At 36.8% G+C, this 15,520-nt stretch overlaps 1 protein-coding gene across 3 annotated transcripts in view; it reads right to left on the reverse strand.

Annotated features, from left to right (window-relative positions):
• GSL10 (glucan synthase-like 10) overlaps positions 1 to 15,520 on the reverse strand; it is a 234,036-nt gene that overhangs the window by 146,953 nt on the left and 71,563 nt on the right. For all 3 annotated transcript variants that reach the window (XR_016432360.1, XM_090008729.1, XM_090008730.1), the window contains exon 14: positions 12,025 to 12,147. Coding sequence is in view for 2 of the 3 variants with exons in the window: in XM_090008729.1 (XP_089864855.1) it covers positions 12,025 to 12,147 (123 nt within the window). In the remaining variant the exon portion in view is untranslated. The remainder of the gene's footprint in view (positions 1 to 12,024; positions 12,148 to 15,520) is intronic.

Consider the following 15,520-nt stretch of genomic DNA (forward strand, 5'->3'; position numbering starts at 1 on the left):
CTAAAACCCTTCAAACTCAATGACACAACCATTGTAACATGGGCTTCAATAATGAAGTATTTCATATGGGAGGAAAGGGTTGTGGGGATTAGTGGATGGGTCGGATTTGAAACTTAAACTAATCCTTACTAAGATAGAAGAAGAAAATGAAGTACCTCTTAGGGAGGCGGAAAAAACCAAGGCTATGGCCATGTATAAAAAAAATGAAAAGAACAGAGAATGTGGCAAGCCAAGATTATGTTTTGGCTCATTAGTAGTGTTGATATCAAGAAGTGCTTGAGCCTAGCTAAATTTGAACATACAAATAAAGCATGGGACTATCTCAAGATAATGTATTCTCTTAAAGATATTGCCCATATTTGTAACTTACAAGACAAAGAACGCACTATGACAAGAGGAAAAAGCATTAGAGAATACTTTAGTGAGTTGTCCGATCTTTGGAATGAATTGGCTCTTCTTGAGCCACAATGGCATTGTCAAGAAGACATAGAACTCCGTCAAAGACAAACTGATGCGGAATATTTCTATCAATTCATCAATGGTCAAAGACCGGAATTTGAGTCTACCAAATCGGCTCTTCTCCATAGAGAAAAAGTTCTCTCTATTAAAGATACTAATGAAAAGCTAAGAATGGAGGAAAATAGACTCAAAAAGAAGATATCTAAATTAGATGATAATTTGGCCATAATCGTGTGTAGACCGAAAAACCATATTCATGCCTACAAACCACCATATTATGGAAGACCAAAAATTAATAACTATGAAAAACAAGGCAAGGAGGTTGACATTTAAAAAATTATTGGTTATTATTGTCGTGAAATAGGACCAAGGTTTTAAAACTCGCCGAGTCAACTCGGTGACTCGACTGACTCGGCTCGGCTAGGCCCTCCAGCAAGTCAACCCGGCAGGGTAAACTCGGCTTGCCTTGACTCGGCCTGAATCGGCCGAGTTCTGGGATATTTGAAATTTGATTTTTTGGGTATTTCAAAATAACAGTTCAATAATAAATAATAAATTACAAGACAAACCAGTTCAAAGATACAATAATCTATCAATCTTTATGTGTTGATTAAACATATTGGCAGAAAAATGATTCAAAGATCTAACAAAAAAGTGAAGCATACACGTATCGGTGCTTGTACTTCATGTTTTGGTGTTGGGTGCCTTTGAGTGTTGTTTTATGAACACATATCATATCCTTCATTGTACATAAAAATACATTTTTGTACAAAGTTTTTATTTGCTTATCTTCATATTCTTGTGAATTTCTCTATTTGCAAACTTAAATACACCTCTTACTTTATGCACTCATATCATATCCTTCATTGTATATACAAATATATTCTTGTACAAAGTTTGAAATTTTGTATCTTCATATTCTTGTGAATTTCTTTTTTTGCAATCTTAAATGTACCTGCACTCACACTTGTGCATAACAATTTGTACCCTGGCATCCTTATTTTTTGACAGAAACACCCATATCATACCAGTTGTGCTGATCTTGTACAGTATGCTTGTGCATGTATCCATGTGACAGCATTTCCCTCGCTCGGTCCTTCCTTTTGGTCCTTTGTCCGGCCTTTTCTAACCATTTCTTCCAACCTAGAGGATCTAGGCTTCTAGCTGGGGACAATCAATATTCATCTAGCTAAACCTGAGTCAAATATGAGCAGCATGCTTCGGCTCAATAAGCTAATCACCCTTGAATTTAAGGTATTCATTAATGTCCTTTTTAATTCTATTCAACTTTTGTTGTAGTTGTATTATGGTTCATTAGTTTCTTCATGTAACTTAATCTTTCCATGTGACCTTGTTATGAAGAAGTTTGTACTTTTTCTACTCTGAACTTGCAATTTTTTATTGTCAACTCTTTAGACTATATGTTTACTGAAAAACATGGTTTGAGACAAATTATATATTGTTTTTCTTTTAAAATCAAAAGTTAACAAAACCCGGTCCGACTCAGCGAGTTGACTCGCCGAGTCACGAGTCAATAAAGAACGAGTCGAGTTCCGAGTCACGGGTTTTAAAACCTTGACTAGGACATGTCAAGACATATTGTCCAAAATTAAAGAGGTCATATGAGAGGAAGGTAGCATCGGTTGCACAAGAGTCAAGTGAGCTCAAAGCTACACAAGAATCAAGCATTGGAAGCATGTCCATGACTCAACTTGTAGAAACTCTCCAACCTCTTCTCAAAGAAGCTTCATCACCAGAAATCGTGGTCTCTTTTGTTGGCATCTCTGATCTTGGTAAGGCTCTTTGGCATCTTGACTCAAGAGTCTCATTTCATATGATAATAAATAGTGATATGATACCAGAATGTCATAACTCAAGCAAATCAAATGTTTTTACTGTAGATGGGACATCCCTTGAGATAAAGAGAATAGGAAATTTCAAAAATATATCAAAAGGTTTTTTATTCCAAAAATTAGATATATTCCTAAGTTAAAGCTAACTTTTTGTTTGTCACACAACTATCTGACCATGGGTATAATGTTTCATTCTCTTCTATTGGTTGTCAAGTGCAGGATCATCAGCGAGGGAAGCTGATTGGGGAAGGTCATAGAGAAGGAGGTTTATACTACATGGATTTTTTGAAAATACCCAAAAAATATTTTTTTTTTGTAATATTCAAAAACTGGATTTATATTTTATGGCATAAAAGACTTGGCCATCCTAATGTATCCAAAATCCAACACTTTCCAAATTTGAAAAAAATTTGTAATGTGCAGATTGTATTCTTGGTGAGCAAGAAATACTGGTGGATGATTGTTTCAAATATTTGGGATCTATCATTCAAAAGTATGGAGAAATTGACGGAGATGTAAATCATAGGATAAAGGTTGGGTGGATGAAATGGAAAAGTGCAACTGGAGTGTTGTGCGATCGTAGAATGCCATTGCGATTGAAGGGAAAGTTTTATAGGACGACTATTAGGCCTGCTTTACTATATGGTACGGAATGTTGGGCTGCCAAGAGACATCATATTCAAAAAATGAGTGTAGCTAAGATGCGTATGTTGAGATGGATGTGTGGAAATATAATAAAAGATAAGATTCAGAACGAGGAGATACGTAAGAAGGTAGGCGTTGCAGCCATTGAAAATAAGATGAGAGAGAATCGTTTGCGGTGGTTTGGACGTATTCAGTGAAGGCCTAATGATGCTCCAGTTAGAAGGATGGAGAAATGGGAAAATATATTAGTTAAAAGAGGTCGGGGTAGGCCTAGGAAGACATGGATGGAGGTGATAGGAAAGGATATGAATGCTTTGAACCTCACCGAGGACATGGCATTGGATAGAAATGATTGGAGGAGAAGGATTCATGTGGAAGACCCATAATGATTTCCTTTTTGGTTCATATTGCCAACCCCAATTATTTTGGGATGAAGGCGTAGTTGTTGTTGTTGTTGTTGCAGATTGTATTCTTGAGAAGACGAAAAGATTGTCATTTCAAGAAAGAACTTGTGTCTCTACACGATCGTTTGAGTTAATACATTCAGATGATTGGGGCCCAACATCTGTTGTATCTAAGGGTAGGTTTGTATATCATGTGATCTTTGTTGACAACTTTATAAGACACACATGAATTTACTTTCTCAAATATAAATCTGAAGTTTTTTTACATTTTCAAATATTCCATAAATTGGTCAAAAAACAATTTCGAAAGGATATCTCTATCTTTCGCACCGATTCAAGGGGAGAATTTTTATCAAAAGATTTTAAAGATTACCTGGAATCAAATGGTATTACACATCAAAAATCTTGTCCCTACACTCCACAATAAAATGGCTTAGCCGAAAGAAAACATAGGCACATCACTTTGATTATCCCAAATCAAGTACCTAAAGAATTTTGGGTTGACGCCACTTTGACTGTAGTTTATCTTATTAATAGAATGACATCTGTTATCTTGAAAAACATATCAGCAGTTGAAAAATTTTTCAAACTTACTCTTGATTATTCTCGACCGAGGGTTTTTTAATGCAAACGTTTTGTATTCACTGATAAAAATGATAAACTTTCTCCTTGTGCCTTATTGGGATATGCAAATAACCAAAAAGGCTATAGATGCTTTGATTTTAAAAATAAGAAACTATATGTTTCAAGAAACACCTCTTTTTTAAAAAAAGAAAAAAAATGAATTTGAAAAATCCTAGGGACATAACTGAGTGTTCTTTCCTGTTTGATCTAATTCCAAAGATTGGTGATTGTGATGAAGAATCTCATGACAATGAGATAAGTGAAGATCAATCTCAAAATCAGGATTGTATTCAATATTACAAGCATAGTAGTTCTAGACATCCATGTGCCCTTGAAAAATATATTAATGAAAGCCATGTAGAAATACAAACTAGAAGGTCATCAAAACCCCCTGGAAAATTTGTGACCTATGAGTCCTTTTCACCTAGGTATCAAGCTTACATTGCATTGATACATTCCTTCATAGAATCCTCATACTATGCTTAAACAAAGAAGCATTTTGAATGGATAGAAGCCATGAAGGTAGAATTAGATGCTTTAGAAAAGGTGAACACTTGGATTGTCTAAGATATTCTCCTAGGAAAGAAACCCATAGATTGTCGATGGGTCTATAAGATAAAAACCAAGAATGATGAAACCCTTGAAAAGTACAAAGCTAGGTTAGTTGACAAGGGATATTCTCAAAAGTATGGAATAGATTATGAGAAAACCTTTGCCCCTATTGCTAGGATTTTCCAATTGCTCCTAGATATTAGATTTTTTAGATTTTTTTAGTTTTTGCTTTTTAGTTTTAAACTAGTCAACATTAATTGACTAGTCAACATTAGGAGTCATTGGGACCAGTGTTGTGAGAGGTGAACGCCTCAGTACCTGAAGCATACGCCTCAGAGGCGAAGCGCAAGCTCAAGGAACCAAGGCATTGTATGAGGCGTTTGCAGGCTTGAAGTGCACGCTTCACATGGGTGAAGCGCACGCCTCGCATCGAGGCGTGCGCTTCAAGGTCGGACCACCGCTGCGAGATCATCCAATAATTTTAGAGACCAAAGGTTCAGGGGAACACTGCTCTCTTCGTGGTCCATGGAGGTAGGTGGTATTGTTGATTAGCGAGGCATGGCTTTGGTTGGTGATTTGGTGGTTGAAATGGAAAGCTGCTTTTGTGTCTTATGAGTGCACCTTGGAAACATCTTATTAACACTGTCAGTTTGCAGTTCATTCTGTTTATTCACTTTTTAAGTTATGAAACTTTAGATCTTCTCATAGTAAAATTTTCTTTGGCAGTTGGGAAAATGCGTTGCTTGCCATTTCACTAACTCTGATGCAGACGGTCATCATCTGCTGCTGTCAAACACTTCTAAACAGAGACCATATTCCTATCAACTGATTGTCCCTCATGTAGAGAGGGGTTACTGTTGATGATGTTCACGAATTTTTGTGACAAAATATGTGAGGGTTATATGGGGCAATATTTTCTCTATGTTTCACAAAAGTGCTAATCTACAAGCGCTTGTCTATGGCAGCTGCCACTTGTCTCTTCTGTTTTTCTGTTTAAACTACACCACTTGTCTCTTGTGTTTTTCTGTTTAAACTAATTTCTTTTCTCAGCAATGCTTTAAACCTTTATAAGGAAATTATCCTCCATGAATGACCATGACCTTTTGTGCATTTGTTATCTGTGGCAGTGGTTCTCAGCTGTAGAACTTGCACTTTTGAAGGGGTATCATCCTCTAATAAAGGAAGCAGATATTGCTCTTAATCCTTCAAAAGGTTTGATGTTGATTAATGAAAGAGCTTCAGGTGAAAATATTTTAATGAGGAAAGGGAGTGGCAGCTCCAGCGATGATATGCAGTCATCTTTGAATTATAAAGTCAATAGTGTCAATGGGCAATTGAATTATCTCAAGACTGAAGAAAGAAATTACAGGTTCAGAAATAAAACTGGAATTCATCTACAGTCAAGAACTGATTTACTGGGAAGGACCAGCTCTGGAAGAATAGAACCTCAACAGGTTGGGGTTGATCATGTACTCCAGCAGGCTGAGTTTGTTGATGACAACTCAGATGAAAAGAGACCTGATGATGGTCCTGGTGACTCTGAAACGAGCCATATATTACAAACAGCAGAGGTTCTGATGAAGATGCTCGATGTTACCATGCCTGGTACATTGGGAGATGAACAGAAAAAGAAGGTGTTCTTTTTTGTTTGTTTGCATTCTTCCTGATGCTAATTTATATTAGTAAAACTACTTGAAAATTCATATGGGATACTTCGATTAGATTTAGATGCATAAAAAAGAGCATCCAATTCACTGTTATGAGTGTTGATTTCATAGATCTACCATGTGGAAATTGTTTGTAATGTCGTGGTGGTGCTTAGCCCTTCTTTTACTTTTCCTCAAGGTTATGAATTCTCTTTGTACGTCATTGGTTTTTAATGCAATATGAAACAAAATTCACAATGTTGGTCATAAATAGGGTGCTTTTGCAAGAAACAGTAAGTGCTGTGTGTCATACAAAATGTAAATATGAAAAATGATCTCATATATGCTTATCTCAGTAAATTTTACTTTCTTTTTCCATGAAACCTTTGATATTTTGAAGCCTAACTGCATGTACATCAGATGGATGTCATTGTATGTATCTATGATTGATTTTCTGGTCTACATAATGTTTTCATTATGAAGTACTTCAACAATTTTTTTTAATAATTTGATTTGTGATCCCTTGGTTTTCTTGAAATCTATGGGATAAACTAATGTACACGTTCTCTTTAGGTTTTAGCTGCAGTAGGACGAGGAGAAATATTGTTGAAGGCTTTGCAGGAGGCTGTTCCAGAAAATGTTCATGCGAAACTAACTACTGTTTCTCAGCTAGCCCAAACACAAGGAACAAAATTAAATATTACAGGACTCGTTAATCTTGGATGGGTACCTAGCCTACCAGTTGAAGTGAAGTCAAAATTTGCAGAAATTTTTGAAGGGCTTTCGAACAAAGGTGGAGAATCAGCCACTAACCAATCTGGTGAGAGCATAAATAATCTTGTTGATACTGAAGACATGTCCTTGCATAAATATGATTCAGGAGAAAGCGAGCTGGAGTTAAAAGCTGATCATTTTAAATCTGCACCCAATGACAGATCACCCAGTGTGATTGATGACAACTCTGTTGGTGGAGATGATTCAGTCATGAGGTCAGTGTCTTCAGAGATTCTCTCCTCTATATTGCAGGAAAATGAGTCTTCAGGTTCTAAACCTGAGGTTTTGTCAGGTAATAGCATAATTACCTCAGACACAAATAATGCTGCTGGTTCATTGCAAAATTCTGCTGGCAATGACTTACTGGAAGAAAAAGTTGTTCATACTTCAGAAAACAGTGATAGTGGCAAAGAAACAATCAATGAAGACAACTTTAAAAAACGATCTGAAGAAAAAAATGTTCCTAGGGCCGATGATGTGCTTCACAGAGGAAATTCACATGACACTGTAGCAGGAGGGGATAATCTTGGGGGTGAAGGTATGAAAAAGGATGCTGAGACAGAGAATAGGAGTCCAACTTACAAAGGTAAGCATAATTCATCAATCAGGGTTGAGATGGCAAATGAAGAATTAAATAGCATTGAGATGAATACTTATAAACATATGCAGGATTCAGTAGATGAGAATAAACAAAGTTCTTCAAAGAAAGCTCAAGATCCACTTCCATCTGTTTTACCCCCTCCTGATCCTCCCTCAATTGGTAGTGTTTATCTAGCATTGGATGCCTTGACTGGTTTTGATGATTCCACCCAAATGGCAGTTAACAGTGTCTTCAGAGTCATTGAAAATGTAATTGATCAGTGGGAAAAGGGTAATCATGAGAACAGTGATGGAGAAAAAGTAAATGAACATCAGGAGTCTGGAGTTCTCTCTGTTCATAACTCAAGCAGTGATAAACTTGATAAGGAAAATGGTGATAATGTGACATATAGCGTAGATGCCACACAATCAGATCAAGTAAATATGTTGTCATAATCCAGGCAAGTGGAACGCTTCATGTTTGGAGAGGATGCAAGTTGCCGATCTGGGTTCACTGACAGTCTTAATTTATCTTTGAATAAGAAAAATTGTGAGCCTCAAAAAAATATGAGTGTTGCTATCGATAAACTGGAGGATCAGGCTGGTATTGGTGTTGTTCATACTGATGGGGAAGATAGTAATGGCTGGAAGCATGGATTAAGTGATTATGGAGTTTTTATTAGGAAACACGACAAACATGGAAGCAGAAACAAATTTCCACTACATATAATTGTAAGCCCATTTGGTGATTCATCTGCCAATTGGTCCCACTCTGCCAGATCACTGTTAAATAGAACTTTAGATTTCGCTTCCACTAATGACCTTTTACTTGAATATTTTCCAGATGAAGGCCAATGGAAGCTTTTGGATAATCTAGAGGATAATGATTATCTTCTAGGTAAAGGCAATAGAGCAAGTGGTGGGCAAAATTTTTTACAAGTACCTGATATTGATGTAGAGAAAGTCATTGAGCCATCGTTTGCAATACTTGATACAGAACTTGAACCTCAGACATCAGAACATATTAGTAATTCAGACAATTGTGGAGAAGAAAGTAAACCAAGTAATGATGAGGTAGAGGAGTTGGCATGTATGGCAAAGAGTATTGTACTAAATTCCATTGAAGTTGAAGTTGTTCGCAAGCTTGGAATTCCTGATAAGGATTGGATTGAGCTAGTCATTAGGCATGAAATTGAGCAACTTGCCAGTGCAGTTTCACTTGTAGCAAAACATGATGTTTTACAAAATCGAACCTGGTCATTACATCCCAAAGCCAATGCTTCCACAAAGCTTGACACACTCAGAGGGGAAAATATTATAATTGTCATTTCAGAACTTCTCTTGGACAATACTTTCATATGGACAGTAGGCATGACGACAGTGGGAGGAAAGACACCAGCCATCAAGCTGTTATTGAGAAGAGAGAGAGCATCCAACAACATGATTCTAACTTGAAGCTGGATCATCTTGCTAGTACAAAAATTCAAAATGATGCAAATTATTCACTGAACAAGGACATGGCTGCAAATTATTCACCGAACATTCCATTAGGTTTTGAACTCTCAACGTATTAACACACGGTGACATAAACTAACAGCTCCTACCATACAAGTGGAGCCCTCATTGTATTCAATATGATTTGATGATTGTAGATATAACTTGTTTTATCTTGCACTATGAGTCTAACTTAATTGTGGTTTACATGTGCATTCATATAAGAAAATGAATAATACGAGTTAATTATAGGAAAGTAGTATTTATTTTATACTATCGTTTATTAGTAGTTTTTATTTAAAATTTTCATTATTTTATTAATATTATATTTTTTATTATTTTGATCATGAAGCTTACGCTTCAACGCCTCGTTTAACCTCATCGCATTTAACAACCTTGGTTGGGACCCCAATGACTCTCTATGAGTCTCCTAATTGTGCATAAATATGGGGCAAAGCCCCTCTTCAATGTATGCTTCTTGCATGGTCTTTATCAATAAAATGTTATTTTTTATTCCTCGTGTTTGCCCCTTTAGTGGGTGTTTGTGTGTGAGCCCTTTTTGTGGCTTGTGAGTATTATTTTGGTACTTTGGTGGAACTCGTTGAGTGTCCACCTTGTTCTCTTGGTGAATATATTTTGGAGAATCTTATTTCCTTACACCTATGAGCTCACATGCTCCAACCAAATGATTTCATCTTCATATGCCCCCCTTGTAAAGTGACAACCAATTTCAATGTGGTTTGTCCTCTCATGAAATTCAGGGCTTTTAGCAATATATATGGCACTTATATTGTCACAATACGAGGCAGTTCTTCCATAAACTTCTACACCGAGCTCCTTAAGTGGCCACCTTATCCAAATAATTTCTTCAGTGACTTGTATCATGGATCTGCATTCAGCCTCTGTAGTGGACAAAGCAATTTGATGTTGCTTTTTGCTCTTCCAGGAAATCAAAGAGCTTCCAATAAACACACAAAAGCCAAAAGTGGAAAGTTGATCCTTGGTAGATCCTCCAAAGTCTGAATCACAATATGCTTTAATATCTGTGGAGGACAAAACCAAAAAAGAACATCTTAAAGTGCATAGTATCTCGCACATACCGAATAATCATTTGCACCGCTGCAAGGTGCACCAATGTAGGTGAACTCATAAACTGACTAACTTCATGCACAACATAAGTAATGCCTAGTCTGGGGATGGTCAAACATATCAAACTTCCTAACAAATGTATGAATATGACAGGATCCTCAAGCATCTCTCAATCTAAACTTCAAAGCTTGATATTTGTTGCCATAGAAGTAAGACACTCTAGGCATCATCTACCAGCCTCGCCTTGCTTACAAGATCAGCTGCATATTTATGATGTGACAAGAAGAGTTCTTTTTTTTAGTAAGCAACCTCAAGACCTAGAAAATATTTCAAATGTCCTAGGTCTTTCATCTCAAAGATATCAGTCAACCTCACCTTGGTATCCACAACTTTTTGCACATCATCCCTTGTAATAATCATATCATCAACGTATAGGGCAGATCAAGCTACAAACAAAGATGATGACTCTGCTCAAATCCAAGTGACTTCACAGGAATACTGAAATTCTCAAACCAAGCACGAAGAGCTTGTTCGAGCCCATATATAGCTCTCCTCAACAAACACACCCTTCCCTGAGAATCTAAATATCCAGGTGGTAGCTTCCTATACACTTCCTCATCCAAATCTCCATTTAAGAAAGCATTTTTCACATCAACGGGCAAAGATTCCATTGTTTTATAGCAGCAATTGCAAGTAATGTTCTTATGGTAATCATGTGTGCCACTAGGGTGAATGTCTCTGCGAAGTCAATTAAGAAATGTTGGCTATATCCCATAGCTACCAATCTAGCTTTATACCTCTCAATTGACCCATCTGCATTAGTCTTGACCTTGTAAACTCATTTTCACCCAGCAACATTATTTCCTGGTGGGAGCTCCACAAAATCCCAAGCATGCATCCTGTCCAGTGCACTCAGCTAATCAGTCATAGTATGCTGCAATTCATCCTTAGAAGAGGCCAATGCATAAGAGTTGGGCTCGACATACGAAAAGATTACAGCAAGATAGGCATGATGTTGAGGGGTAGAGGAATCATAGGACACAAAACGAGTGGGAGGAAGAAGCACTTTGGAGGACACAAAACAAGTTGTTAAAAACAGAGAATGGAAACAAAATGTACAGCCTAATGAAAGTTGTCTCAGTCCAACAAGAAGTTGTAGTTAAGGAAACAGGGGAAGCGCTTTATCTATAAGAGAAAAGGGTTGTAGGAAATCCATGACAAAGCATGTCATAGACTCATAAAATATATTAATAAATAGAGAATAGATATCTCAAACAGTAAAATAAACAGAATACAGCTAGAAAGTTGTAATTCAAAATACAAAGCATGTGACACTCTTCACATCAGAGTAAGGACAAGGGAAGAAACTTAAAAATGAATGTGCACAAGCTTGCTATAATAAGTGCAAGGAAAACTAGTGATCGACTAAGCAAGTAGCAGTAAGGATGAAGACTAATGTGAAACAGAAAAACAGCAAGCTTAAATATAGACGAAACTGTAATAAAAGAAAAGGGCGATAAATGTTCCATAATGATTATTAGACATATACAAATTTTAAGATGACACAACTATCATGCTTGGTAAAGAATGATTATCACACTTTTAAACTTTTTCACAGAATATTCATCATCGGTATAAAGCTACATCACAAAGCAATTTGGCAAGGCATATGCTTTCACCTGCAGTCGAAGGAGATGCAAGAAGCAAATTAGCTAATGCAATGCATACCAGTCATAATTTTGTATTGCTATGGATTGGTTCCATCCATTTTAAACTCAATAGAGAATTTATCGAGTTTGAAGGCCAATTTGCACAAAGCAAAAAAGTTTAAGTGTTGCATCAGCCTAAAAACATAACCAGCACATGAAATTGCATGCACAACAAGATGGACAAAGAAACACCGACCTGGAAGATCATGACCAGGAAAATCCACAAACGGTCAAAACTATGATAAAGATGCAGAATTGTCCGATGTTCAACAAAAGATGTTTTGCCTCTACGATGACTTCCACTGGGCAAGCAACAGCCCTGTCAAGCACATGAGAGCAGTACCCAAACAGAAAAATCAGAGACACCATAACTTAGAAAACAGAATGCAGGAAAAATCTTAATACAGTTTCAGAGACAAAATCAAATGAAAAGCAAGCCATGAAGATTGTGAGATGAACATTTAAGATGCAATCCCTGAAAACAATACATATAATAGAACTTCAATCATCTCTACCCCAGCAGCAGCATGATGCATTGCACATTCACATGCTCACAGTGTAAACAGAAGCGGTCCAGGGGCAAAAGCAGGCAGTTAAGCAGTTGGAACTGCTGGTTCAAAAAAGTTCTTCCATCATGAGTTGCATTGCTTTTGGCCTATCCTCCACACCCCCCCCCCCCTCAACCCCAAATATGGATATTCCAAGATACAGCATTTAATTTATAGAATTTTAAAAAAAAAAAAACAAGTATGCACACGCACAGAACACCTGAGGAAGCTTCAACACCTTAAATGCATAAAAGCAGATCAAGTACCATCTTGCAAAACACCATTGTTAAATGCATCCAACTGAATGACAGGTGGCATTGCGTTGCTCTACAATCATTTTGTTAAAGTATATCCTAAGCAGCATCTAGTTAAGCAGATACACAAATTTATCAAAATCTATTATACAGATAAAACGTATATGTTCTCTTCACAACCCTTTATTTTCTAAATGAAACACCGAACTATATACACATATTTTATTTAGAATAACCACTTCCGTAGTCTTTTGCTTTTCGAAGCCCTAGCTATGCCACATGGGTACTTCATTTTTGGCCCCAGTAATGTGTTTCCTTATATACTAGTCATATTGAAAACTTCATAAAGATGGATGTATCCCCGTAAATGCAGCGGTATCCATGTGACATAGGTATTCTCTCTCCCAGCTCAGTCAAATGATATCTTATCCAACTCAATTCTGATGTAGTTGCTGCCATAGCCATGTTCTCTGCTTAAACACAATAACCGGAAATAGATCTTCTCTCATCTGAATTGTTTGTCCAATCAGCATCAAAATATGACATTAACATTAACATATCCTCTACTTGTGATCTCCTCTTATACACCAACCTGTCTCCTATTGTGCTCTTCAAATACCTTAATATCTTTTTTGATGCCTCCATATGACTGACCCTTGGTTCATGCATGAACAGAGAAACTTGGTTACAGCATATAATATATTTGGCCTAGTAAAAGTGAGGTATTGAAGCATACCTATTATACTTCTGCATTCAATTGGATCATCATGCAACTCTCCTTCGGTACACTTAATCTTTGGTGTATCAGGCTTGGTATGGAGACAGACTTGCAATCTTCCGTACCAGTTGTGGCAAGAAGATCCATAGTATACTTATGTTGTGTCAGAACAAGCTCACCATTTCGAAACCTACCTACTTTCACCCCGAGAGATTACTTCAACTTCCCGAGATCTTTCATTTGAAACTTCATGGCAAGAACAATCTTGATTTCTTTAATATGCTCTTCTGAATTCTCTGTCACAATGATGTCATCAACATAAATAAGTCATCTTTCATTTCTCCTTATAAATGAAAAGAGAGTGATCAAGTGGAGACCGTTGAAAACCATGATTCTAAATTTCTGAAGAAAAACTCTCAAACCAAGATCTGGAGTCTTGTATCAAACCATATAGTACCCTCTTCAGTCTGAATGTACCCCGTGGATTGTTCCATATACACTTCTAGTTTCAAGCTCTCATATAGAAACGCATTTTTCGCATCCAACTGATTTAAAGACCAGCCATAGCCTACAGCAAGGGATAAAATCAATCTTATGGAACGCATTTTGCCAGCAGGGTTGAATGTCTCATCATAGTCCACGCCGCACTCCTGTGTAACTTTTTTTTATAAGCCTAGCCTTGTACCTCTCTATTGAACCATCGGGTTTATATTTTATCTTATAAACCCACATCGAACTAGCTACAATCTTCCCATTAGGCCTTGGTACGACTTCTCACGTGTAACACTTATAAAGGGACTTCACTTCTGCATTCATAGCCTCCACCCATCTCCGTTTTTTTGGCAGCTTGATTATACGACTTGGGATCATCATGCTTAGTTATCTCAGTTAAGAACAGTTTATGTTCTATAGAAAAGTTGTCATAACTTACCCATCTCTCTATCGGATGTTCAATAATATTTTCTTCTTGATTTTGAATCTCTTGGTTTGCTGGTCCTATTTCTGTAGTTTTGGATCTCATGTTGTGCACTACACCTTCTTTGTACCTATGAAATTCGAATGTGGGTTGATCAGTAGCTTCTTGTTGTAGATTGTCTTGCTCAACATTCTTTGTACATGGTTGCATCTTTTTGCACTTATTTCAAGTGGCTTCCCGTTGCCCTTTTTAAGAACTCTCTAAAATTAGGACACGAAAATAAATCTGCATTGAGCCATGGCTGATATGATTCTATTTGGACAACTTTACCCGCAGATGGGTTATTTTTAACATTAGCAGCATTTTTAAAAAGTAGCTCATCCAACACAACATTCTGCGATATTCAAATACACTTTCCCAAAGGATCATGGCCGTGATAACCTTTACAATTATCCCCATATCCAATGAATCCACACACATGAACCCATTGGTTAAATTTAGCTCTCAACGATTTACCAACATGAACATAACACGTGCAGCCCCATGCTTTCAACTCTTTGAAATCCGGCATTTCCATATAACATAAAGAATGGTAACCTGCTTTGTAGACCTTTTATTGGCAGCCTGTTTATCACAAACATTGTAGAATGAAAAGCTTTTGTCCACAAGAATAAACGCATATCACTCGCATGAATCATAGTCAAACTACTCTCTACAATATAGTGATGCTTTCTTTCTGAAATGTCATTTAGTTGAGGTGCATATGGGCAAGATATCTGGAGATTAATCCCATTATCATGTAAAAAACTAATAAATTCCTTTGAACAAAACTCTCCACCCCCACCCACCACATTGGAAATTAACAATAGGAAGAGATAGCTATTTCATAACAAAGGCATGAAACCGGCGAAAGATAACAATAACTTCAGACTTGTGTTTCATAAAATAAATCCATGAATAATGAGTAAAAATCATCAACAAAGATAACATAATACTTACTTCCGGACAATGAATTCTTGGGTGTTGGACCCCAAACATCAAACTGAATAATTTCAAATGGTCTTGAAGTGCTATTGTCAGATAAAGAAAAAAGAATACATGACTCTTGCACACTTGACAATTGAAACATAAAGAATGTTTACTCACCGTTCCTAAACAAGACTTAGGAATCAAACGACTAGAAACAAGTCTTTCAACAAAACACCTACTACAATGGGCTAAACGACTATGTCATATTTCAGGCTTAATAGACTCAT

The sequence above is a fragment of the Nuphar pumila genome, chromosome 6 (assembly GCF_984573655.1).
Source record: "Nuphar pumila chromosome 6, dmNupPumi1.hap1.1, whole genome shotgun sequence".
Lineage (NCBI taxonomy): Eukaryota > Viridiplantae > Streptophyta > Magnoliopsida > Nymphaeales > Nymphaeaceae > Nuphar > Nuphar pumila.